This window comes from Apium graveolens, chromosome 5, assembly GCF_009905375.1.
Source record: "Apium graveolens cultivar Ventura chromosome 5, ASM990537v1, whole genome shotgun sequence".
Classification (NCBI taxonomy): domain Eukaryota; kingdom Viridiplantae; phylum Streptophyta; class Magnoliopsida; order Apiales; family Apiaceae; genus Apium; species Apium graveolens.
In genome coordinates, this window is record NC_133651.1 from 233,082,364 (window position 1) to 233,109,681 (window position 27,318).

Here is a 27,318-nt window from a genome sequence, read left to right on the forward strand (position 1 = left end):
AAAAAATAAAGAAAAAGAGTGTTATTTTACAATATGTGTGTGAACTGCAGCGTAGTAAACTATGATAGTTATTTATATTATAGCGGTTTATAATATTTATTGTTATTTTTATAATATTAAAAAATTTCTTTATTCTTAGATATTTTTATTTTGAAATATATAATATTATTTTTGTAATAATATTTGAATCATAGAATATTACAATATCTGAGACTTACAAACAATAAAATATATAAAGAAAATCAAAAAAATAAAATAAATAACATAAATTTTGTTTTTAATTTATTAAATAAGAATTATACACGCAACCCATAACCCCATTACATCGCCTATACCCACATCGCCTATACCCAATTCTGCTGCTGTACAAACCCTTCCGATCATCTTCTTCCGATCATCTTCTTCCGATCCTCTTTCCAGGTAATCTATTGTTAATTTTGTAATCTATTTGTTAATTCTTTAATCGATATGTACATGTTTATTCCTTAACCTCTGTATGTAGTTTGTGGATAAATTGTATCTATTTCTCCTATATTGTATTGCAACAGATTACTGGTAGTTATACATATTTGATAATCATTCTGTAAATCTTCTTTCTGTTTGTGTGAAGGCTGTCTTTGAACTCATCCCGCCCTTGTGATTGTTTAGGTGTGCCAATTGTATCTCTTTCTTGTATGTTCTATTGCAAGAAATTACTGGTTATACATATTTGAGAAATCATTCTCTAAATCTTGTGTTTTAACATATTGGTAATTATGTATAAACATAATATATTAAAGTCACCTATATTGTTCAGATTGTAAGGCTCGGATTCCTCGAGGTGCTTGCCTAGGCGTTGGTCGGTATTTAGGCTGGGTTTAAAGTAATAAAAATGTAAATTACTTAGTATTTAAGTAGAGTTCACTTGAATTTTTTTTTAATCACCAAGTAGAGTTCACTTGAAGTGACTGGAATGGAGGAACAAAATGAGTATTATAAGGGGAATGGAATGGAATGATTGTGAGTTTTTTCATGTTGTATTGTTTACTGGGAAGCTTAGGTGAATGTGTTGGCTTACTACTTTCTTATCTTTAAGTTTATCAATCAGTAGTTAGATTAGGCTTTTATTGGTTTGTTTTTCTGCTAGTGAAAGTGAAGTGCAAGCATTTCACGGATAACTGTGTGATTGTTTACAAGACCATAAATTATTAGAAATATTGTTCAAAACGAACAGAGTCTAATTAATAGTACGATTACAGGTCATAGTATTATGCACCTCTCTGGTACTTATAGTATATGTATACAAAATAAAGTCACAAATCACAAGACTAGATAAAAGAGTAGATACATACTTACTCTCTGGGGGTGGACGAATACGAATGAGAGGCCGATCGTCTGGATTTGTAGGGGATTTAGGGACATGGTTGGGCCCTCTACCCATCCCAAGCTTTTTACGGGGTGTTGCTTCAGAAGCCATCTACAAAAATATATTTAAATTTTAATATCAGTAAATTATGCCAGTTCATAATGCCATGCCAAAATATGCCAAACAACTTTTCCATAAAGTAAGGTTAATATTAGCAATTCTGACCCCAAAACAAAAAAAGTGATAATTAAGGTCAGATACATACCTCACACCATTCTTCCGGACTTCAAAATATTGAGTATATACTTAATATTCATGGATTTAAATGAAAATGCCCTAAAGTCATTATTGTATACACCATATTTAACGCATAAAAACTCAGATTTTGATTTAACTGAGTATTTATCACATTGATTTAGAGTATACACATAAAGTACTGTTCTACATTGTAAGTTCTAAATCCTTAAATAAAAACCATAAAAAATGAAATTAATACTTGACAAAGATAATAAATCAATTAACAAAGATGATCAGTAATTCTTCTATACCTTCCTGTTTATAACAAAACAAACTCACTTATTAAAGCTAGAAGTTGAAATTCTATTCAGCACTTAACTAATTACATATAAAATCTTATTGCATGTTCTATCTTTAGAAAGTTTTACAATTTATTAAAATGTTTGAATTAAAATGTTTAAGTATCTGTTTCCGAGTCAGAATCATCTTGTTTAGATTCATAACCATCTTCTCTATCAGACTCAGACTCGGTGTCAATCAATAGCTCTTCATCTTCTGTATCAATGTCATCTGGAACTAATATTAACTCGGGATCTATTTCTTGTGGGTCATCACCACCATCTAATTGTATTACTTCATTTTCGTCCACATCTATTACAGCTGGTCTATGAAGCATCTCTTTCTGGTAAATTTCCGCATTAACTACTTCTTCACGCCTACGTGAGGGAGTATAAATTATTGCTTTCCAATCTGAAGGGGGCCTGTCCCTCTTCTTACCAGGGCTAGGAGTGTAGTATACTTGTTTTGTTTGAGTCGGTAAAACAAATGGTTCGTTGGAGTTGTCAAACTTGTGAACATCAATATCAACAATTCCATGTCTATCAACACGTATCCCTTTCTCTGTATCAAACCATCGACACTTGAACAAGTTAATATAACCCCCATATGTACCCTTGTATGACAACTCTATGATTTCCTCTAACTCCCCATAAAAGACCTGACCGAGTTCAATATAAGAATCTCCTTGGACATACAAGCCTGTGTTCGTAGTTCTTTTACCGCGCCCATATGCCTTGGTATGAAATTCGTAACCATTTACTTTATAACCATTACGGCATACTTGGTCCATGTCTGGTCCCATAGCTAGGCCTTGTACATTAGCCGAAATCGTTGATTCTTTTTGGCAAGGCCTACATATATACCATCTTATTAAAGGGATTGAAGTAAATAGTAAATGTAGTGTATGTGTGTGTGTATTGTGCTAAGTAAATTTGAACTTACTTTGTCCTTAATCCAACGTGCAAAATCTTTATAACGGCTGATTTGAATATCTTTATCTGTTATGCCAGGACACTTCACTTTTAACTCGTCATCATACAATCTATACCATATTTGGAACATTAATATATTGATATTTAACACATATTATAGAAGGCTGATTAAGTTATAAATTTAAGGGTTTACATGATATGTACCTCACAAATTCATCAATCTCTTCACAATTGAGAAGAATATAAGTGTGTGAGGCATGTAAATCTTTCTCAGACAAGAAAATGCGCCTCCCTTTTCCATAAGCACGGCCCGATAGACCAAATACAAAAAGCCTGCCATTTAGTTCAATATTTCCCCCATCATCATTTCTCGGGATGCGATTAGCCTTGGTCAAGACTTCGTCCGGAAAATAGTCTGAGAAAAGATAGAAATCTCATTAAAACTATATGCCTCACATATCGAACCCTCAACACAAGCTCTATTCTTCACTGCCCGTTTGAGCATTCCCATCAACCTCTCGAAAGGGTACATCCACCTATACTGAACTGGACCCCCAACACGAGCTTCATAAGGAAGATGTATTGTCAAATGCTTCATAGAGTCAAAAAACCCAGGTGGAAAGATTTTTTCCAGTTTACACGTGATCTCTATGATGTTTTTTTCAAGTATGGACATGTCCTTCTCATTTAATGATTTTGTACATAAATCATTAAAAAAACGACTAAGTTTCGTCAAAGCATCCCATATTGGTTTATACAACTGATCCCGAAATGCTATAGGTAAAAGTCTTTCCAAGAATACATGACAGTCATGACTCTTCATCCCTTTCAGTTTTCCATGCGGGGTCTTATCCGTCACACATCTTGCAATATTTGAGGCATATCCATCCGGTAATTTCAGGGACTTAATCCATGTGCACACATCTTCAATTTGCTTTTTGGTCAATGTGTACCTTACATGCGGTTTGACAGTCTTACCATTAGAGGATTTTTGAAGCTCTAATGCAGGACGCTTACAAATATCTTTCAAGTCCAAACGTGCCTTATCATTATCTTTTGTCTTCCCTGTAACATTCATCACGGTGTTAAAAATGTTGTCAAACACATTCTTTTCAACATGCATTACATCTAGATTATGACGAATCAAATTTGTAGACCAATAAGGTAATTCCCAAAAGATACTTGTCCGAACCCAATTATGAGATTCACCAAACCCACTAATTTTCTTATCATTATTACCAAATGGGACGACCGGAAGTCTCATCACATGGGCTCGCATCTCTGTTCCTGACAATCGAGGTACAGGCCTATCATTTTCTACTTTACCTTTCCTGAAGTTTTCTCTGTTTCTTCGGAAAGGGTGATTTTCTGGCAAAAACCGACGATGACAATCAAACCAGCAAGGTTTTTGACCTTTTTGTAGAGTGAAAGACTTGGTATGCTCCATGCAATATGGACAAGCCAACTTCCCATGTATGCTCTATCCTGATAACATACCATAGGCCGGAAAGTCGCTTATAGTCCACATAAGCGCTGCCCTAAGGTTAAAATTTGTCTGTGTTGAAACATCCCAAGTTTGTACTCCATCTTTCCACAGTACCTTCAACTCATCTATGAGAGGCCTCAAGTACACATCTAAGTACTTTCCTGGACTTGTAGGACCTGGAATCATGAGAGAGAGAAACATGTATGGTTGTTTCATACATAGCCAAGGAGGCAGATTATAAGGAGTAACAATCACAGGCCAGCATAAGTACGGAACCGCTGAGTGGCCAAAAGGGTTAAAACCATCAGTAGCCTGTTATTTGCTTGACTCAAGAAGGCCAGCACCTCATGCAAGGGGAGAAGGAGAAAGGGAAGGAACATGAGCAGGAGGTTATATTTAATAAGTTCAAACCAAAAATAATATCTTGCATTAACATGCCAAATAAAAAATCATACATCAATCTATAGCTGAAAATATGTTATTTTGATGCTCACACAAAATGCAAAATCTAGAAATCATTGTTTACTGACGTCATGATCTTGTTATTATGTACTATATGATGTCCATGGAAATTCCATAGAATTCTTGCATAAAGATCTTTCAAGGTCAGACTCGTTATCTGGACACACTTTTTTCGGGGTGTCCCCAATCTAAGTCAAAGATTGCTAGATATTTCATTTTTCTCACTAATCTCAATATCCTTCTGCTCCAACAACTCCAGCAACTGTCTCTTAGACTTATGAAACTACGACGCCTCCGTATTCAACCTCTCGATCAATCCATCTTTCTCAATCTACTCTCACAATAAACAAAACACAGTCAGCTTCAACAACACAAACTAATCACACAAACCTAAAAAACTAAATCAAAACAAACTCTAAAATAAGTCTGGCGCTTATCAGCCTGAAGCTGCGCAATCTCCGTAACAGGCATATCGAAAGAAGCCTGAAGTTGTGACTGCTGAGATTGTAAAGCAGTGAACTCACCTGAGAGTGAAACATACTTCTGTATAAGCATAGAACAAGTCTATTCCGCCGTAATAAAAGCCGCATCAGCCTGAGCTTTGACCGTCTCTAATTGATTAAACAAATCTCTAATATACGAGTCCGCTTTCTCCGCCACCAGAGCTCCGTCGTATTCATCATTAAGATCATAAATAATACACACTGCCCTGGTTATTCTCGTAAGATATCGACCATAGTAATATAGATGTATTAAAACATAATTAGCATAAAGAACATATTATCTCATGTGGGTTGTAAATCTGTGCTAACTGTTGTAAGTGGTTGTTATGCTGCATTTATAAATTGGAATAGCTTGCACTTCAATCATTTATGACTTTCAGCAACAATAGCCTGATTGTACATGTTACATTTCTTTGCAGTACACATTTATTATTTAATTTAATCTTGTATATTACAGTGATTTTGCAGATCACAGAATCTCGAAGTGTATCTCTCAGCTGTGCCTTCAGAATTGGCCAACTCCTGCGATAACATGGGCCAACACACTTGTCGCCCATAAGGATGCAGTTTGGGCTGAATTTCAGGTATGTTTATTAGGTGATTTCAGTTATATTGTTTGTTTGTAAAAAACTTGCTTTTATCAGCTGCTAGAGTCTATTGTAAATATAAACTTGTACTCGTTAATATACAGTAGTGTTATTTTTATAGTATAACTACATTTATGTTCCCCCTTCTTTATGTTTTCTCATTTCTGTAACATTAATCAATGATAGTAATGAAGACTAGAGGAGATAAATATAGGACCTGTACAAAGTGTATTCTGGATTACAAATTCTAAGAAAATGACACAGAAAGGGGGCCTCTGATTCCTTGCTTGCTAAAATATTGTTCTATCATTCTTGGCCTCCACCATAGCCTTATAATCATAACCTTAACCAGAAAATATATCACCATAAAACTCGCAACATCTTTTGGTGTAGCGGTATCTTTCTCGCTCCCTGTACAGGATGTCGAGGTTTGAACCTTATTAAAAGTACAATTATAAATTACATCATGTTTTCCAGCAGAAATAGAGTAAAGGATGTATCCAACAAGGCTGGTCTGGTCAATTGTCAATACAGTTGAACACTTGAGTTCAATGAGTAAAGGATATTATGCTGAGAAAATAGAAATGTGAATTTTCATAGCTAGTACTGACTAACATCAGCATGATAAATTATTTGTGCACTTATCGTTGATAATTACATCGACATGAGCGTATAATTATTTGTTTAATTTTGGTTGTTGTCAATGTTCCTGATGTTCTAGTATTCATGTTCTATGTTTTCTGCGCTGGTTGCACTTGATTACAGGCCTAACGATCCTCTTACTACAAATTATGAGACGTATAATTTTGGTACAAGTTGCTACATTTATATGATGATTTGCATATAAAGAGCTAGTAATAGATTTAAAACACAGCATAATATTGCATCTATATTAAGTTGTCATGTTGCATTCTTTTTAAATGGTTTGTATTCACTGATACAAATTCCTTCCCTTTTGCAGTGTGCCAATAGATAGCACATGATCTCTTATAAATAAAAGTGAAACAGAAAAATGTTTAAATTTTAAAAAAATGTATTATATATAATTATTATTGGACCGTAATTATATTATTTTAGTCTAAAACATTTTTAGTATCATATTATAAATTATTGTATTTGTTTTGAATAAAGCATTATACCAAATACAATATTTACATCAAAATTTAGAGATTTATTATAAATTATAAATTTGATTACTATAGAATGCATAGAGCTCGGTGAAGAATACGATACGAAGTGGATAATGAGGTGAAGTTTTTGGGAAGGGGGAATTGGTACTTTTGGCTATGCGCAGAGAGAGAAAGATATCTTTCTAGAGATATTATTTTGTCATTCTCGTATGATTCTCAATATTTTACTTTTGTATATTCTCGATGTTTTTTTTTCTAAATGCTTTTATTTTAGTGTAAATATGAACTTGCACTCATTTGTCATTCTTATTATATATAGAAAATAACTTGCAAGTATATTCTTTGATAAATTTGTTTTTTACAGAAACGTTACAGGTGGGAGGACGAGCGGGGTTCCCTTATATCTAGTCTTTTTTGACAAAAGTGTGCTGCTCGCACTAAAGAAAACCTTTCCAAAGACCGTAAGAAAGCCTTGCACAATGCCGGAGTTGACCATGAAAATGCAATGGAACACATGCACGAGTATAGCCCCTGGTGGTGCACTGCTGATATATGGGAGGAGATGTGTAATCAGTGGAGAGATGAAAAATGGTTAAAGAAGAGAAAGACTGCTTCAAGTAATTGAGCTGGAGGTGGCGAGAAGGCTAAAGGTACCTACAAAGGAGGCAGTATCTCCCAGTTGCAACATATAGCTAACAAGGTATGAATGAATAGTTTTAATATGTTACAATCATAAGATCTAGAATACCACATGTTTATTACGTCGTACTGATATATGTCTTGTATAGGAGGCTCAATCTCATCAACTGGGTGGATGTATATGTGAAAACTCGTGATGGTCTGCCTGAAGCTGTTACTATAGCGGTAATAAGCGTTAATTAATTTTGTTTTTGGTGTTTCCAAATTGAATTTTTTTTTCATTATTTTATTCAATAGTAATGTAATAACTAGTAAGGTTTAGACTAAAATTAGTAGCGTGAAATCGAATCAGTACAACTCAATATAACTTTAATTTGGGATGTTACCTTTCACATGTCTTTACTAATACATAGGGAATATTATAAGCTGCTAAAGTTACAATTTTAGTACAAGTTTAGATAAGCAAATGAACACCATCTTTTTCAGGCATTTATTATGTTCAACTCAAATGTGTGTAAAGAAAGGTTATACCGGTTTTAAATTTCCCTTTAATGAATTTGTTGATATAAATTTGTTCTCCCAACTTATACAGTAACTAGGATACGATGATTTTAGGATGTATTGTAGGTTATTTTTTAATTTCTTGTGCCCACGTATATAAAAATACAAGAATCCTATCAACTACATAAAAATCTTAGTAAATGTCATTTTTTCTTCTAGGTATCAAAAAATTAATTTTTTCGATCTCAATATTTTTAACTAGCCATCACAATATCAATGTATTATTTAGTATATATTTTATAGTATAGGAATATTAGCATAGTTCATGTTTAATTTGGGACTAATTTAGTTTTTTTGTTTAATTGGTAAAATGATGACAGGAGGATTATCGACGTTTATTTGATGAGAGCTATCCTGAGGGCACTGAGCGCCCATATTTTGATCAGGATTTGTGAGGATTTGTGGGATACGGCATCCAAAGTGAAGAATAACTATGTCAAAGGTCAAGGACAACGACGACGCCCATCTATATGTGGCTCCTCATTTAGTACACAGTCTTCACAATCATCGAGTCAGCCAGCTGTTCATACTCCGGCTGACTGTGTGAGGGCTATATGTCGAGATCCGGAGCTTCTTCGTATACTGGGAGGCCATCTGGGAGCTCTTGATCCTGAGGAGCTGGCTCGTGCAGTGGCGGAGGTGAATGCATCAAATCAGGGGGATAGCTCCGAGGTATTTTATCTAGTGAAGCTTGAATTTCAGTTTTTATTTTTTTATGTTTTTGAATGGCATTGTTAGTACGTAGTAGATATCATTTAATTCCTTTATTATTTTTTTGATTACAGGGAGGACATCGTGATGATCATGATGACGAGTTTGGTGGATCTTCTTAGTGTGTTTGAGTCGTATTTATGTTTCTTTTATATTTGAACTTTGTTGCATTTCTGTTTTCGTGATGTACTTTCTTACTTGGCTGACACTTAAATCTACGTTTGTCATTTTCATTTTCTGGATGGTGTAAAAGTATTTGAACTTTTATATTAAGGGAATTTGGATATCTGGATTTGAGCAGATGTTTATAATGTTGGACTATGTTTTGTTGCATGTATTGGAAAAATAGGTATTAAATATTTAGAAATGTACTGAAATAGGAATATATTTCAAATCTTGAAATTATTTTTAGCGACCGAATGCAGTAGCTAAAACCTACCTAAATTAATATTAAAAATAGCGACGTAAAGTGGTAGCTAAAAGCCTGTCGCTGAAATTTGCAACCAAATTCAGTAGCTGAAAACTATCACAAAAAATTCTAAATTTGCGACCAAAAAGGGGTCCCCTATATTAGCGACCGTAGGCGGTAGCCAAAAGAGTAGCAAATTTTAGCGACAAAATATAGTAGCAAAAAATCGTTGTTGTTTTAGCGACCGTTAGTGGTAGCCATTATTAGTCGCAAACATTAGCTACTGATTTCCGTAGCAAACCAGTCGTTGTTTTTCGCGACAAAATACAGTAGCTAATATCGGTCGCAGACTTTAGTGACAGAAAACGGTCGCTAAAATAGTCGCCAACTGCTGCGATAGATTTTCATCGTCGATCCAGTCGCCGCCACGTCAGTATTTGACATAGCGGTACTGACTCAGCTTAGCGACGGACTCGGTCGCTAATGTCTGTCGCCAATAGAGTGGTCGCTAAAAGTAGTCGCAGACGCGCTGTTTAGCTACTAGTTTTTATGCGACGAACATCAGCTACGGAGAGCGGTCGCTGATAGTTTTTTGCTACAGTTTTCGGTCGCTGATAAGCGATCGCTGATGGACCTGTTTCTTGTAGTGATTCCCATAGGAGTTCTTTCAATCATCAACTCATCCAATGAGAATTAGCAAGGCTTCATTCCATTAGGATTCATAGTCAAGTGCTTTTGAGTCCACACAGTTTCAAAATACTGCTGCTCCCTTATTCATTTCCACTTCCTAATGACTGAAGTTGATGTATATGGGAATGTAATGTCCAGTGTATTGCATGCCCTTATCAAGAATTTTTCTTTTGATGGCATAATAAATTAAATCTGACCATTCCTTGGATACTTCATTTTCAACCCTTAATAGATAGTACATATATTTCAGTTCCTTGGTTGACATTATCAAAAGTTCATCAAGTGAAAGAACTTGAACTTGATCAACCTGTAGTATAAGCAAGATCTTTTGTTTGGGTTTTGAACCATCATGTCTATCAAGAATGATTTTCACAGCTTCAAGCATGTCCAAATGATTTTCAGTGATTTTATAACCAGGTATATCAGCTAAGGTGAAGTTAACCAATCTTCTAATCAGTAGCTGAGCTTTATGATGCCCAATTCCCCCTCTTGTATATGGATTATTTAGTTAGAGAGCTTGAGCCTGTTTCACCCAAGAAGGCATGTCATCATCTCTTTTCATAATATTGGGTTCAGGCAATCCTCCCTCCCTTATTCCTCAAAGAGTAAAGCTCATTTGCTTTTTGCATTTTAAATCATGAACTTTCTCCCACTTGTAATTGTGCATGATTCTTAGAAAGTTATAAGCCCTCCTTTCTGCTCTTTCATGGAGTACCTTCTTATCAGTGCATCTCCATCTTTCTCTTTTAGATCTCCATAACATATTTCCGAATTCCTGATCAACTCTGTTAACTGCTATTATGATTTTTCCTTCTTTTCTCCTTTCTTCTTTATCAATTTTAGTACTGTAGCAATCAATATAAGCAGACAGAATTTGAATATTTAAGTGCTCCAAGACAGCTTCATCTCCATCTTCAACTAAATCAGGAATGGACCACCTGTCAGGATCATGAATTGATCCGTCAGGATTTCCTGTATCAGGATTTTGACTTTTGTCAGGAGCTATTTCAGTTTGAAGTTTACTTCATAAGTTTAAAGTAATACTCCTAAAATGTAGGATTCTCTTAAATATTGTATCTCAATATTTTACTTATTCTAATATTATCAATATGAAAGGATTGTCTTAAGTGTGTGCACCGTGTTATTTAGAAAAAATACTTTTCAATAAAGATTATCTTAATTTTTTTAGTGTTTTCAATACTAAATTTAGTTAGATGATTTTTTTTAATATAAGATTCTTTTAAGTATATTTTATTAATTGAAGTACTATTTTTCAAAATAAGATTTACTAAATATAAAATCCTCTTAAAGTTTTTTATTATAAAAGTTTTCTTAAGTAAAACACTTTGAAATTATAAACCGTGAACAATCTGTATAATTTTTATAATTTTTTCTCACCGATCTCTTTCTATACACTAAATTTTATGCAATCACCAATCACTACCGAAGGCGATAGGAAACACTGGAATTCTTGGCAACTATATCATGTTGTGATGTAACATGTACATCATATCGTCAGCTGCTTCTAATTTCCCGCCATTTGCTTAAATTATAAAACTTCATTTTTGAAAATGTCAATTGTTAGCTTTAGATGTATGATTCCCTGAACCTAGCACCCTGTAAGTTGCAGTATTTTTTAGCGCCCAGATTATGTTCTATAGAAGGGAAGAAAGCAAAAAAGTGCTTTTAAATGAGAGGCTCGTTATTCATTTCTCTTAGAGCAATTATTATAGAGTTCATTGAGATGTTTTGGATACTCTCCAATCATATAGAATCCTTAGCTTAAAATCATTGATACATACTATAAATAAAAATATAGAGATTACTAAAAAAAATCCATCTTAATAGTACATTCTCTTGTTTATAAATATAGTCAACCTTGATGCACCTGTTAAAATAATATATTCTCGAAGTACAATGTCTTACGGGTTCAACAAATTGTTTAACCAACAAATTATAACCAGTATTCTAAAACTCGGGAGTACTCGGGGAGTACTCGGACAAGTACTCGGGGAGTACTCGGACTCGGGGCTATTTCCGATCCGGTTTTGGTATACTTGGCCGTAACTCGGTTTTTTATTTTGACTCGGGTCAAACTCGGGCAAAACTCGGTTTTAGAAGAATTTTTTTTAAAAAAAAAGAATAATGTTCCCAAAAAAATCGTAAGTAGGTACTAGTGTGTAACAAATAAATACAACTTTTAAGTATTTTTAATGTTAAAATAATTGTAAAAATCTAGCCAAAATAATAAAATAATAATTAATTATATTGCACATCATTTATAAAATATCATAAATTAAATTCATACTAAATAAAAGTTACCGGTCATTTAAAATTTAAAATTTTATATCGAGTACTATTTCGAGATACTCGAAGACATAATTAATTATCTTGCATATCATTTATTAATATAATACTTTAACTTAAATATATATTAAAATTAAAAAATAATATTTTATTATCTGAGTTTTTAACCGAGTACTCTTTCTGAGTACTCCCCGAGTACTCCGTGTACTCGTTACTTCATGTTTTCGCCGAGTCGAAACGAGTACCGATTTTTAGAACACTGATTATAACAAATACCATTGGAGATATTCTAAATGAAACTAAAACAACGTTCAGATAAGTCAAATTCTTTTCCAAATTATAATTTAATTGGATACATAACCATAAAATTACTCTAATTTTTTTGTAAGTTCTCCTAGGTCTTATGCTTCAAGAACTATCTCTGTACCAATACAATTAAAATAAGTTTAAAATCACTATTTATGACATGAGATTGTTGTTGTATGCTTTGACTGCGGTCACTCATCAAACTTTTATAGAAAGATTTTTTTCAAGAAATTTTGATTTATAAAAATAAATAAGGCACTGAATCATAAACCAAATATTTCTTCCACATATTTTTCATCAAACCGAATCACACCTCCCTCCTTAACAAAGAATGAAGAAGACAATGGTTAATTTACACTATTTCAGCAAAACCAAACACAAGTCTCCAAGATACACTTCCGTGAAAAATAATAGCACATACCCCCACATGGTATCTTTAACGGATATTACATCCATCTTTTTTTTGTACCTTAGGACTGAACATGGTGTCTCTTGTTTCAAGTTCTGCTCTTCCTGGTACAAGGAGTTTGTTTGAATCCTACAAAAGCAGCCAGTTCTAATTAATGTTCTATATAATTATACGTATTAAAGTGTATACATGACCTCTGTAACAATTATTTTTTTAGGTCATTATTATTACGACTCCAAAAATATATGATAACTGATAAACTCCACTCAAGTTGGTTTTTTCGATCCGTCCGCATTTAAGGTCGGGGATAGTAGCTATGTATTTTGATTTTTTGTTAATCTATGAATGATAAATAGCACCAGAAAAACATTATCAAATCTGGGTGTTTTATTCTTAAAAGAATCTGCACAATGTTAATATATATACTCATTTCCATGTTTATGCAAGATTTTGATTGCCCTGAATGTTCAATCAAATCTCATAATTGCAATTGAATATTACATTTTATTTTTAATTTAATTATAATTAATCTACGGCTAGGATTGAGTTCTCTTGTTCTCTTGATAATTTTTTTTTTTATAGAAATTTACACTATATATATATATAATTAATATTGGGCTCATACTCTCATCAAGAAATGGAAGGGATGGAACGTGAAATGAAAAACGGGAAAGTACATTAAACCAGCATTTTAAATTTGAGCAAATATGTTAATATTTGGCCATTGCCAAACAATGTTTGCAAACTGAGAATGGACTTTTAACCCATTTATGGTGAAATGTATGGCCTCCAAACAAGCACTCAGAGCCATGTTCAAATTTTGGTAACAAGTTATATACCTATTTTAGCATTACAATTGCACAAGCTCTAATGCCTTCATTTCCTTAAATTAAAATAATGGTTTTACCTATTTTAGCATTATCATTATCATGGTACTTACTTTAATACCTTCATCTTTTGCTTTAATCCCAAAAAATGATCTCTTATGACATTCCGCGCAAAGAAAATCCGTATTCGCTAATACGAAGCTAAGTATTTTCCTACAACGATTTTAACTACGGAGATTTTCATCACAAATTGAAATATCTACGAAATATTTTTATAATGTGTAAAGGAGGTGTCAAAATATGATATCTAATTGGATGTTATCGGAATAACTGTCAGTACCTTAAATAAAACAGAGATACATATAATTTTATGTTTTTTAGGCATTTTAAAACGAAACGATGAAAAATTGAAAAAACCAAAGCCGAATTTGTTTTCGACTACTCGTGATTAGATTCAAAAACAAAACCATGTTTGTTGGGCCACATGGGAAAAAGGGAGAGAGTTATGTAATGTATAATAAGACCCAAAGAGATATAATATAGGCCCATTTCGTAAAGTAAGTCAATTAAGGACTCCCTATAAATAAAAGGCTATGCCTTACTTGTAAAGGGTTGGAAATTTAAAGTATCAATAAAGAGAAGTTCCTCCTAAAATATGACTCATATACAGGGTCATTATTTGGCGCTAGAAGGAGCTCTTGGATTTGATACTCCAACAAGATTATCGAAGAAACAAATCAAGAAAAGTGTGGAAATACAGCAGAAATCCAAACAGTTAAAAAATTAGAGCATATTGCTCCAGCAGAGAATGATAGGGCACCATCGACCCTCCAGCCAAGGGGATTGTTTCTAGTGGAGGAAAACCCCCACCTGAAGGTTCTCAGGCGCAGAAATAACCAATCAAGCGCAAGAGGAGGGTACTTAGAGATACTCGCGCTCGTATTGTTGAGTGGCATTTATGACACTTTATTATGCTCAAATAAGCTTTGAATTGGTGTATTTTTACTCAAGTTGTTAAGAGTTTTAATGTGTTTTCTAGTGTTTTTGCATTTCAGGCACTATTCAGGTAATCAGGCGAATTAGCATTGTTTTAGTGCTAATTTGGTGTCTAGGTGGTGTTGGAATAAAAGTTCGTGGAAAGTCGGCTCGAAGCAGCAAGATTTAAGAAGAAATCTGAGTTTTTCCCAGAAGGACGGCGCACCCGTGCTGTGATAGCGCGCGGCCACGCCGGGTTTCCAGAAATGCAGCGCGACCGCGCCAAAGCCGAATTTCAAAATCCCGTTTCTACTACAATTCTAAAAGGGAAGGCTTCCAGATTGTTGAGGGCTGCTATATAAATAACTTTAGGTCATTTTTAATAGGATATCAAGTCAGAGACGGACCAGAGCGCAAGGAGAAGACGACAAGAGACCTTTAGCACAGTTCAACAAAGGCGAAGACGATCTAGTTTATTCTTGTGAATCTTTGTTTTGAGTTATAACTTGGATGCTTGTTTCTTATTTTGTTGAATCTATACTCTTGTTTGTACTTGGTTTTATTTATTCGTATAAAGACTACGTTTGCTATATCATGTTTTCATTAGAACCCACATTGATGATGAGTCCGATTATGGGCTAATCGTTATCGTGGGGTTCTAGCGGATTTATTTATGGATTTCTTTAGTTAAATTGTTTGATGCCTTAGTATGTGGTGATTGTATGATATCGTAGTATTGGTTGTGCGTATTCGTCTTATGAGCGTCGCGAACTTATAAGATACTGTGTTAATTCTTAATGAAGCGAAAGTGAATTTAAGGATTTAGAACTTGCCATGCTAGCATAGGTTCATGTATGTGTTATGCATGATTCGTAGGTAATTTTAACCATCTTACTTGCCCTATGTAATCAAGATAGATAATTTGTGCTTAAACCGTTATGTTGTCAAATTCTATAGACATATAGGGTCTCAATATAATTGGTGCCTATTCAACTTCTATCTCTTTTATGGATGTCTGGTAGAATGGTACTCGTGCAACGAAAGTTGGTGTTTATCAGTTTCGTGTTATCTGATTAGTGTCATCACCATTGCATGCTAAGGTTAAGAATAATAAAGCCATTGAATGAAGTATTTAATGAAGTTAGAATCCCATGTTTGTCATATATATCAATTCAGTCAATCTTATTCTCGTAGTTATAATTGTTAGCGTAATTCTTAGTTATAAACAATCTTAATTTGTTATAGTCTTAGCATTGGATAATAACCATACATTGTTGCTTAAGTGCATAAATTAAATAGTTAACCAATACAGTCTATGTGGGAATGAACTAGAAAAGATTCTATACTACTTGCGAACTCGTATACTTGCGTGTATTATTAGCGCGTGTTTGACGACTAAGAAGTTTTTGGCGCCGCAGCCGGGGACTGCAGTGTTAATTTATAGTTTATGTACTTTCCATCAGTGGTCGTTAAAGTTCATTGACTCGGACATTGTTACTTATTTGTTCCTTGTCTGGTTTCAGGTACTCTAGCGAGGGTGTATGCATACGCGTTCGCGTACTCATAAGAGAACAATGGATAAAGACGAGGAAGAACTTGTGGTAATTTGTAGGGAAGTTTTTGAGGAAGAAAAGAAGTTAGAGGAAGAAGAGAAAGTTTAAGAGCCAATTGTAGTAGCTATAGGTGATCAAGCAGAAAATCCGAAGGCTTTGATGGATTATTCTAAGCCTAAGATTAATGACATTCAGTCTAGCATCATCAGACCAGCCATCAGGGCTAACACTTTTGAGATTAAGTCGAGCACGATTCAGATGATACAGAACTCAGTTCAGTTTGGGGGTTCTCCTACTGAAGACCCCAACATGCACATCAGGGATTTTATTGAGATCTGCGACACTTTCAAATTCAACGATGTGACTAAGGATGCTATTAAGCTACGACTCTTCCCGTTCTCTCTGAGGGACAAAGCTAAGTGCTGGTTACATTCTCTACCAGCAGGGTCTATCACCACTTGGGAAGATCTTGCTCAAAAGTTTCTCACTAAATTCTTCCCCATGGAGAAGACTACAGCAATCAGGAATGCAATGCTTCTAATCAGTTTGCTCAACAAACTGGAGAATCTTTGTGTGAGGCTTGGGATCGATACAAGGAGATGTTAAGGAAGTGCCCACACCATGACATGCCTGATTGGATGATTATCAAATATTTCTATAATGGATTGGGTGCTACTTCTAGACCCATGCTTGATGTAGCATCAGGAGGGGCCTTGTGGGCTAAGAGCTACGATAAAGCTTATAAACTTATTGAACTGATGGCTACAAATGAGTACCAGAATCCTTCCCAGAGACTGACTCATGGAAAATTAGCAGGAATTCTGGAGTTGGACGCAGCAACTGCTATCGCTGCCCAACTTAAGGTTTTGACAATGAAGGTGGACACTTTGGCTAATTATGGAGTTAATCAAATCACTAGTGTTTGTGAGCTTTATGCTGGTGCCCATGAGACTGATCAATGCCCAATTTCTAGCGAATCGGCTCAGTTCGTGAGCAACTTCCAACGATCGCAGCAACCTGTGCCAGCCACCTATCATCCTAACAACCGCAATCATCCTAATTTCAGTTGGAGCAACGCTCATAATGCGGTTCAACAACCTTATCAGCAGTATCCATCTAAACAGTACAACCCCCCTGATTTCAGCAATCGCAGTATGCCCCAAGACAACAACTCCAGCTGCAACAAGCTAATGAAAAATCTGAATTAGAGGAGTTGAAGCTTATGTGCAAGAGTCAAGCTGTTTTTATCAAGACCTTGGAAAATCAGATTGGGCAAATTGCCAATGCCTTGCTAAATCATCAACCTGGTACATTGCCTAGTGACACTGAAGTACCAGGAAAGAAGGAAGCTAAGGAGTAAGTAAAGGCAATCACTTTGAGGTCTGGGAAGGTTGCGAATCCCAAACAAATCCAAGAGTTGACTGAAGAAGCTGGGGCTTAGAAAGAAGCAAAGCAGCAGGATGAAGAAGTGGAACCAAGGAAGACTACTGTTGAGCACACTCCTCCTAAGGGTAATACAGGGGAAAAACAGATCTATTCTCCACCGCCTTTTCCTAAGCGGCTGCAGAAGAAAAAGATGGACAAACAATATGAGAAGTTTCTGGAGGTGTTCAAGAAACTTCATATCAACATACCTTTCGCTGAGGCTCTCGAGCAGATGCCTAGTTATGCAAAGTTTATGAAAGGTATTCTATCTCGGAAGGTGAAGCTAGATGATTTAGAGACCGTCGCTCTCACGGTGGAATGCACTGTTGTACTGCAACAGAAGTTACCTCCGAAGCTTAAAGATCCAGGAAGCTTCACTATTCCATGTACTATTGGAAAAGTGTCTTTTGACAGAAGTTTATGTGATTTGGGAGCTAGCATCAATTTGATGCCTTTGTCAATCTTCAAGCAGTTGGATCTACCTAATCCTAAACCGACATATATGACTTTGCAGTTGGCCGACCGTTCTATTACATATCCGTGAGGTATTGTGGAGGATGTCTTGGTCAAGGTTGATAAACTCATATTTCCTGCTGATTTTGTAATTCTTGATTTCGAAGATGATAAGAATATTCCTATAATCTTGGGAAGACCTTTCTTGGCAACTGGCTGAACCTTGATCGATGTGCAGAAGGGTGAGCTTACAATACGAGTGCCGGATCAGGACGTTACCTTTAATGTGTTCAATGCTATGAATTTTCCTACTGATAATAAGGAGTGCTTAAAAGTGGAGTTGGTCAATTCGGTGGTCACATCGAAACTTGATCAATTGCTAAGGTCTGATGCCCTTGAAAAAGCCTTACTGGGAAATTCAGACAGTGAAGATGATGAAGGTGAAGAGAAATTGCAATATTTGAATGCTTTTCCTTGGAAAAGGAAGATTGATATGCCTTTTGAATCTCTTGGAATTGAAGAATTAAACAAAGCTCCTAAAAGCCTCAAGCCTTCTATTGAGGAAGCTCCATCTCTGTAGCTTAAGCCTTTACCTGAGCATTTGAGGTATGCGTTTTTAGGTGATGCATCTACTCTGCCTGTTATTATTGCATCTGACCTTTCAGGTAGTGATGAGGAAAAGCTTTTGAGGATCTTGAGAGAGTTCAAGTCGGCAATTGGATGGACTATAGCAGATATCAAGGGGATCAGCCTTTCTTACTGTATGCATAAAATTCTGCTAGAGGAAGGTAGCAAGCCTACAGTCGAGCATCAAAGAAGACTTAATCCTATCATGAAGGAAGTAGTGAAGAAGGAAATTCTGAAGTGGCTAGATGTAGGGATCATCTATCCTATCTCTGACAGTTCATGGGTAAGCCCGGTTCAATGTGTACCAAAGAAAGGTGAAATTACTGTGGTAGCAAATGAAATGAATGAGCTTATCCCTACCAGAACAGTCACGGGTTGGAGAGTTTGCATGTACTATCTGAAGCTGAACAAAGCCACTAGGAAGGATCACTTTCCATTGCCCTTCATTGATCAGATGCTTGACAGGTTGACCGATCATGAGTATTACTGTCTTCTGGATGGCTATTCGGGTTACAATCAGATTTGTATCGCTCCGGAAGATCAGGAGAAGACTACCTTTACTTTTCCATTTGGTACTTTCGCATTCATATGAGTTTCTTTTGGTTTGTGTGGTGCACCAGCCACATTTCAGAGATGTATGATGGCCATCTTTTCTGACATGATTGTCCAGAATGTGGAGGTGTTCATGGACGACTTCTTAGTCTTTGGCGATTCTTTTGATGAATTCTTGCAGAATCTGGGACACGTTCTCAAGAGGTGTGTTGAGACCAATCTGGTTCTCAATCGGGAGAAATGTCATTTTATGGTGCGTCAAGGCATTATTCTCGGGCACAAGGTTTCTAATAAAGGTCTAGAGGTGGATAAAGCCAAGGTGGGGGTCATTGAGAATCTTCCTCCACCTATTTATGTTAAGGGGATTCGCAGTTTTCTTGGTTATGCGGGTTTCTACAGGCATTTTTATCAAAGACTTCTCGAAAATTTCAAAGCCTTTGTGCAATCTGTTAGAGAAATATGTTCCTTTTAAATTCGATGACGAGTGCCTTGCAGCTTTTGAGATATTAAAGAAGAGTCTAATTACAGCACCTGTCATAACTGCACCTGATTGGAATGAGCCTTTTGAGATGATGTGTGATGCAAGTGACTATGCAGTTGGAGCAGTTCTTGGACAGAAAAGAACAATATATTTCATGTGGTCTACTACACTAGTAAGACTCTAAATGGTGCTCAATTGAATTACATTACTACGGAGAAAGAACTTTTGGCTATTGTCTACGGTTTTGAGAAATTTCGATCTTATCAACTCTGGACTAAGGTGACAGTTTTCACTGATCACGCCGCCATTCGATATCTCATCTCAAAGAAGGACTCAAAGCCTAGATTGATTCGATGGGTTCTTTTGCTCCAAGAATTTGAACTAGAGATCAAGGACAAAAGAGGAACTGAAAATCAAGTTGCTGATCATCTCTCATGTTTAGAGAATCCTATTGCTACTTCATTGGACAAGATATTGATAAATGAGTCTTTTCTCGACGAGCAGCTGTTTGGAGTGCAAGAAGAAGAACCGTAGTTTGCAGACATTGTGAACTATCTTGTGAGTAATATCATGTCTCCCGACTTATCTTATGCTTAAAGGAAGAAGTTTCTTCATGAGGTGAAGTGGTATATGTGGGATGAGCCGTTTTTTTTGGCCAAGGAGCTGACCAAATCATCAGCAGATGTATTCCTTACATCAAAACGGGGGGGGGGGGGGGATGGAGATCTTGCGAGATTGCCACTCAACGGCTTATGGAGGACATTATGGTGAAGAAAAGACAACAACTCGTGTTCTTCAAGCAGGTTTCTTTTGGCCAACATTGTTTAAAGATGCTCATCAGTTCGTTTTGAAATGTGATCGATGTCAACGTGTGGGTAATATGTCTAAAAGGGATGAGATGCCTCTTAATGTGCTTCTCGAGGTTGAGGTCTTCGATGTTTGGGGAATTGACTTCATGGGGCCATTTGTCTCGTCTTGTAACAATCAGTATATCTTGTTGGCAGTTGATTATGTGTCGAAATAGGTTGAAGTTAAGGCGTTACCAACAAATGATGCGAAAGTAGTGCTTAATTTTCTGTACAAACAGATATTCACAAAGTTTGGAACTCCAAGAGTCATAATCAGTGATGAGGGGACGCATTTTTGCAATCGCAAGTTCACTGCTATGATGAAAAGGTATAATGTGAATCATTGCATCGCTACAGCTTATTATCCTCAGACAAATGGTCAAGCTGAGGTATCTAACAGAGAGATCAACCGCATTTTGGAGAAAGTGGTATGTCCATCAAGGAATAATTGGTCTTTAAAGCTTGATGAAGCTGTTTGGGCGTATAGAACAACATATAAGACTCCTTTGAGAATATCGCCATTTCAATTGGTTTATGGTAAGGGGTGTCATTTTCCTGTGGAGCTCGAGCATAAAGCATATTGGGCTTTGAAGATATTGAATCTGGACTTGGATGCGGCTGGAAAGAAGAGGATGCTTCAATTGAATGAACTTGACGAGTTTCGACTTCAAGCTTATGAAAACAACAAGATGTATAAGGAGAAAGTCAAGAGGTGGCACGATAGGGGTCTAGTGCTCAAGAAATTTGTGCCAAGGCAACAAGTTCTTTTATTCAACTCTCGTTTCCGTCTTTTTCCTTGAAAGTTGAAGTCAAGATGGTCAGGGCCCTTCATAATCAAAACTATGTTTTCACATGGAGCGGTGGAAATTTTTTAGAATGATCCGGACCAAGCATTCAAGGTAAATGGTCAACGGTTGAAGCATTATTATGGTGACACGGCAAACCGCGAAGTGGTTAGTGCCGTTTTATTGTCCACATGATCTCAAGATTCTACGTCGAGCTAGCGACGTAAAAGAAGCGCTTCTTGGGAGGCAACCCAAGTTTGTTGTACATTAGTAAGTAGAGGAAGCAAGAAGAAAAGAGAAAATCACAAAAAAATCAAAAAAGTGGAAAAAATGGAAAAATTCAGGCTGACTACAGAAGCCTGGTGCGCGGCCACACCATTTACACAGAAACACCGCGCGCCCACGCTGTTATAACGCGCGACCGTGCCGGTTCGGCAGAAGTAGCGCACGGCCGCGCCATCCCAGCGCGCGGCCGCGCCGTGTCCCGATTTTGGGAAAAAATAAAAGGCAGTTTAAGGGGGGAAAATGGGAATTTTGTCCCAAAATCAATTCCCAACCGAATTTTACTCCCCCACATCCCATAATTTCCTCTCCAAATCAAACCTATTATTCCCATTATTTCCATTATCAAATCCCAGTTCTATTCTATATCTAATTCTCTTTTCACCACCTATATATACATACCCCATACACAAACTTCTTCACCAATTCACAAATTCTCTCTCAAACACAACTCTTATTCTCTCTAATCAATTTCCATGGCACCCAAGAGACAAAGAATAATTTGGAAGCAGCACCACCGATTCTTCAACTGCGAGTGGTGTGAGGCCCAGGTTTTCTACTCCTGAAGCTGAGGAGGAGTACACAAGGCTTCTTTCGAAGCCAATCATCAAGGAGCGAGGTTTTCTTCCATCACGGAAGGATGGTCAGCTGTTGGAGATGATTCAGGAGATGGTTTGGGTTTCTTTTTGTGAGGAACCCGCTGTGAGAGTTTTATGTTAATGCAAGGGCGGAGAAGAATGGTTTTATGGTGGTTAAGGGTATGAAGGTGGAGTATAGTGTTGGAGCGATAAGGAGGGTAATTAATCAGCCTGTAAAAAAACCGGTCAAGCTATTTGGAATGATAAGACTCCAGAGGACTTTGACTTGGATTTGATTGTTGCTACTTTATGTGTGCCTAAGACTCAGTGAAAATTCAAGAGGGGCACAACTGATTATGCCACATTTCCTTATTCTTATATGTACAGATTTGCCCGTGCTTGGAGTGCCTTTATTTGTGCCAATATTCTGCCATCGTCTCATATGCATGAGGTGACGGTAGAGCGAACACGTTTATTATGGGGTATTCTGAAGGGTGATTATGTGGACATTAGTAGGATTATTCACCATGGCATTCTGTGATTTTTGAGAGGGAGCACTACATGTTCTATACCCTACGTGTCCATAGTGACAAGGTTGTGTGTGGCAGCTCGTGTTCGTTAGGCCACACATGAACAACTTCAGCTTCCTAGTGCTGCCATTGATAGTTCGATTATATTGCACATGGTGGAGTGGTATGGGGGTAAGCCCGATCCTAAAGGGTTGGGTTATTCATTTGTTATGCTTCCAGGCAAGAGGCCCTATGATTAGTACTATGCTGGTGGTTCCAAGTTCGCCCATGAAGTAGGTTGGAGAGCTCAATTGGGTGAGGAGATAGAGATGTCACAGTTGCAGGAATCATCGAAGAAGAGTTCGACGCAGTATAGGCGTCTTGTAAGGAAGATGGATGCGATACATGACATCCATAGTCGTTTTGTACACGATCTCACCCAGACACTTGGGACTGCATTTAGAGCCACCGGAGTTAACATTCCGTGGCCAGTTTTTGGTGAGGACTCTGTGTATCCGCCTCCTGACACACCTGACACTCCACCCCTTGAGGGTGAGGATTCTGATTTAGAGTAGGTATGCCTGATTCCTTACTATTACCTTCACTGAGGATAGTGAATATTTTAAGTTTGGGGGTAGTAGTTGAAGGAATATGTTTGTGTGAGTCTCATATAGTTGCATGTTCATGATAGTTTAGTTCATATAGTTTGCATATTTTTCCATGTAGCTTTTTTTATTTTGGTAGTTTTATGATAATTTGTTCATGTAGTTTCATACATTTGCATTATAACATGATCCCTTAGATAATTTTCCCGATTAACTTGCGATATTGATGTTAGTGTAGTGATGTCCTATTTAGTGATGTTGAGTCTTATTGGATTGATTTGCATGTTAGAGATACTTGTATTTCACTAAGTCTTATAGGTTGCTAGAGTGCTAGATCATGATCATAGTTTATTTGATTTGTCGAGATTTAATCATTTGTTTATATTTAGAATTTAGGGTATTCTCTTAATAATAAAAGACATGGATATTTAAAAATTGGAGAAATTGGATTTCATTGCTAGTTGTGTGGCTAGGTGTCAAATGGCTAGTAGTCGGCTCATATTTTTATGAGTAGTCTAGGGTTGAATGAGATTGAGCGAAACACACTCATTCAGAAATTGTTAAAAAAAGAAAAAAAAGAAAAAAAAAGAGAAAGAAAAAAGAAAAAAAAGTATGTGTTTATGCATAATTGATCAAGAGTCGGCTCTTTTGTACTCAAGTTATTAAGTTCTTGGGGGACTTTGTGCCTAGTGACCTAAGGCTTTTATGGTCTGGGATCCGCTAACAAAATGCTCGCTACATGGGTGCTATTGTATAAGTCTTTTGTGGACCTTACTCATTGCACGATCAAATAAGCATACTTGTGTTATTTTGTTGTGAATAAAAGCATGAATCCGTATAAAAATCCAACATAAGAATTGAAGTGTTATAAGTTATTTTGAGTCTAGCTTTTTATTTTATTTATAACCTTGTGATTGCCTTGATGAGTAGTGAGTCAAGATTATTGATCTAGTTGCGATAGTATATCTGTAAGCATCTTCACACACGCACGTCCTAGTTTGTAAGTTGATTTTTATGATTTGATTGATCTTCATGCGAATAACTGCATTTGTTGATATATTGCTTGTTGGTTTGTTGAGTTATTCTATTGGGGATCGTTGCATTCATATAGCTGCATTCATCCATTTTTATTTCTCGTTCTTTGAGTTTATTTATGCTTGAGGACAAGCATCGATTCAAGTTTGGGGGTATGTTGAGTGGATTTTATGACACTTTATTATGCTCTAATAAGCTTTGAATTGGTGTATTTGTACTCAAGTTGTTAAGTGTTTTAATGTGTTTTCTAGTGTTTTTGCATTTCAGGCACTATTCAGGTAATCAGGCACCGAGACCGAATTTCAGAATCTTGTTTCTACTACAATATTAAAAGGGAAGGCTTCCAGATTGTTGAGGGCTGCTATATAAATAACTTTAGGTAATTTTTAATAGGATATTAAGTCAGAGACGGACCAGAGTGCAATGAGAAGATGACAAGAGACCTTTAGCACAATTCAACAAAGGAGAAGACGATCTAGTTTATTCTTGTGAATCTTTGTTTTGAGTTGTAACTTGGATGTTTTTTTTTATTTTACTAAACATATACTCTTATTTGTACTTGGTTTTATTTATTCGTATAAAGACTACATTTGCTATATCATGTTTTCATCAGAACCCACGTTGATGATGAGTCCGATTATGGGCTAATCGTTATCGTGGGGTTCTAGCGGATTTATTTATGGATTTTCTTTAGTTAAATTGTTTGATGCCTTAGTATGTGGTGATTGTATGATATCCTAGTATTGGTTGTACGTATTCGTCTTATAAGCGTCGCGAACTTATAAGATAGTGTGTTAATTCTTAATGAAGCGAAAGTGAATTTAAGGATTTAGAACTTGCCATGCTAGCATAGGTTCATGTATGTGTTATGCATGATTCGTAGGTAATTTTAACCATCTTACTTGCCCTATGTAATCAAGATAGATAACTTATGCTTAAACCGTTATGTTGTCAAATTCTATAGACATATAGAGTCTCAATATAATTGGTGCCTATTCAGCTTCTATCTCTTTTGTGGATGTCTGGTAGAATTATAATCGTGTAACGAAAGTTGGCATTTATCAGTTTCGTTTTATCTGATTAGTGTCATCACCATTGCATGCTACGGTTAAGAATAATAAAGCTATTGAATGAAGTATTTAATGAAGTTAGAATCCCATATTTGTTATATATATTAATTCAGTCAATCTTATTCTCGTAGTTATAATTGTTAGCGTAATTCTTACTTATAAACAATCTCAATTTGTTATAGTTTTAACATTGGATAATAACCATACATTGTTGCTTAAGTGCATAAATTAAATAGTTAACCAATAAAGTCTCTGTGGGAACGAACTAGAAAAGATTCTATACTACTTGCGAACTTGTATACTTGCGTGTATTATTAGCGCGTGTTTAGCGACTAACACGTATCCACATAGAAAAGGGGAAACAAGTTCTTTCAAGCGATGCTAGGTTGTACTTACAAAAAATTGCAACAGAGGAAACTCCTACGAGAACATGAGCTAGAAGGTGTAGAAGGCTCAGATGAGGAGCTTAAGATGTTGGAAGCTGAAACTCAACAGCTGGAGGCAAAGTTGGAGAAAATAAGGGAGATCCACCGTTTACAGCAGGAGTTAAAACTGGCCTCGATTAAGGGAGGAAATAATGAGAATCAAGAAGATGTAGAGATGTCGGAGGACGATGATTACTATTATGATGAGGATGAGGTTTCTACGGAATCTATATATTCAAGACCTCGACGTCCTAAGAGAACCTCATCATGGGGTACTTTGCAAAGATCAGAGTCGATAGACACAATATCACAAGAGGAGTTTTTAAAGATGTAGGAGGATATGGCCCAACTGCGAGATCTAGTTCATACTCAGTCGAGGTTTGATGCCCTGAAAGAAAGTCCTCTATCTCGGAGCATCGAGAAGGCGAAAATTGAGAGGATGTTAAAAATTCTGGCCCTTGACTAATTTGATGGATCTTCTGACCCATTAGGATTTCTAAATACCTTCAATGATCGGATGGCATTTTATGGACACTCAGAAGTCGCCCGCTACCAATTCTTCTCTACATGCTTGCAAGGCACAACCCTACGTTGGTACAATAACCTCCCATCTAGGTCCATTGACTCTTGGACTACGTTGAAAACCAAGTTTCAGGTAAGATTTTCAAGCAACTATAAAGGGGCAAAATTACAGCATCCTTGATCACAATGCGACAACTACTTAGGGAATCCTTGTGAAGCTATTTGAGTCACTTTCGTCAAGCTATCTCTGAAATAACAAACTTGGAATAACCATTGGCATTAAATTACTTAGCAACAGGCATTGATGGAAGCCGACATGCCATACTACTGAAAGAACTCATTGAGAAACACCCTCCACATCTCCCTACAACTTTTTAGATTATCGATCATCGAATGATGCTGCAAGAGGCTGTGGGAAGCATACTATCTCCGAGGCGCTCCAATCAAAGATATGACAGATCAAGGGCTTATAGCCCCCATACCCCGAGATCATGAGGATATAGTTCCAAGTCCCCACGATGTTCTCCAGAGAGGAGAAATAGCTGAAGAGAAGAAAAATACTCTCCAAAGGATCATAACCGCCAGCGACGATCATTCTTAGATAAAAATATCAGAATATCATGAAATAAAAGGAGTTCACTAAACTTACTGTTGATAAGGCCACAATTCTAGTCATATTGAAAACTGAACCTGACTTTCGACCCCCGAGGCCG

The 27,318-nt window shown here is 36.4% G+C and overlaps 2 protein-coding genes and 1 non-coding gene across 3 annotated transcripts; 1 reads left to right on the forward strand and 2 right to left on the reverse strand.

The window, feature by feature from the left end:
* The first annotated feature begins 302 nt into the window (after nt 1–302).
* Nucleotides 303–9,242, forward strand: LOC141661644 (uncharacterized). Its single transcript, XM_074468653.1, has 6 exons — nt 303–420; nt 5,762–5,888; nt 7,386–7,721; nt 7,810–7,885; nt 8,542–8,893; nt 9,007–9,242. Exons 5-6 carry the CDS (start codon nt 8,564–8,566, stop codon nt 9,052–9,054), a joined length of 378 nt encoding a protein of 125 aa, XP_074324754.1. The 5' UTR covers nt 303–420; nt 5,762–5,888; nt 7,386–7,721; nt 7,810–7,885; nt 8,542–8,563; the 3' UTR covers nt 9,055–9,242.
* LOC141660798 (uncharacterized) lies at nt 2,740–4,431 on the reverse strand. Its single transcript, XM_074467782.1, has 4 exons — nt 3,310–4,431; nt 3,058–3,268; nt 2,864–2,963; nt 2,740–2,772 (listed from the first exon to the last, which is right to left on the reverse strand). The coding sequence occupies exons 1-4, from the start codon at nt 4,298–4,300 to the stop codon at nt 2,740–2,742; spliced, it is 1,335 nt and encodes a 444-aa protein (XP_074323883.1). The 5' UTR covers nt 4,301–4,431.
* Nucleotides 9,243–16,924: 7,682 nt separating the features above from the next.
* LOC141662243 (small nucleolar RNA R71) lies at nt 16,925–17,036 on the reverse strand. The gene has a single exon (XR_012550366.1). It is a non-coding gene; the product is annotated as a small nucleolar RNA R71 (small nucleolar RNA).
* Between the last annotated feature and the right edge of the window lie 10,282 nt (nt 17,037–27,318).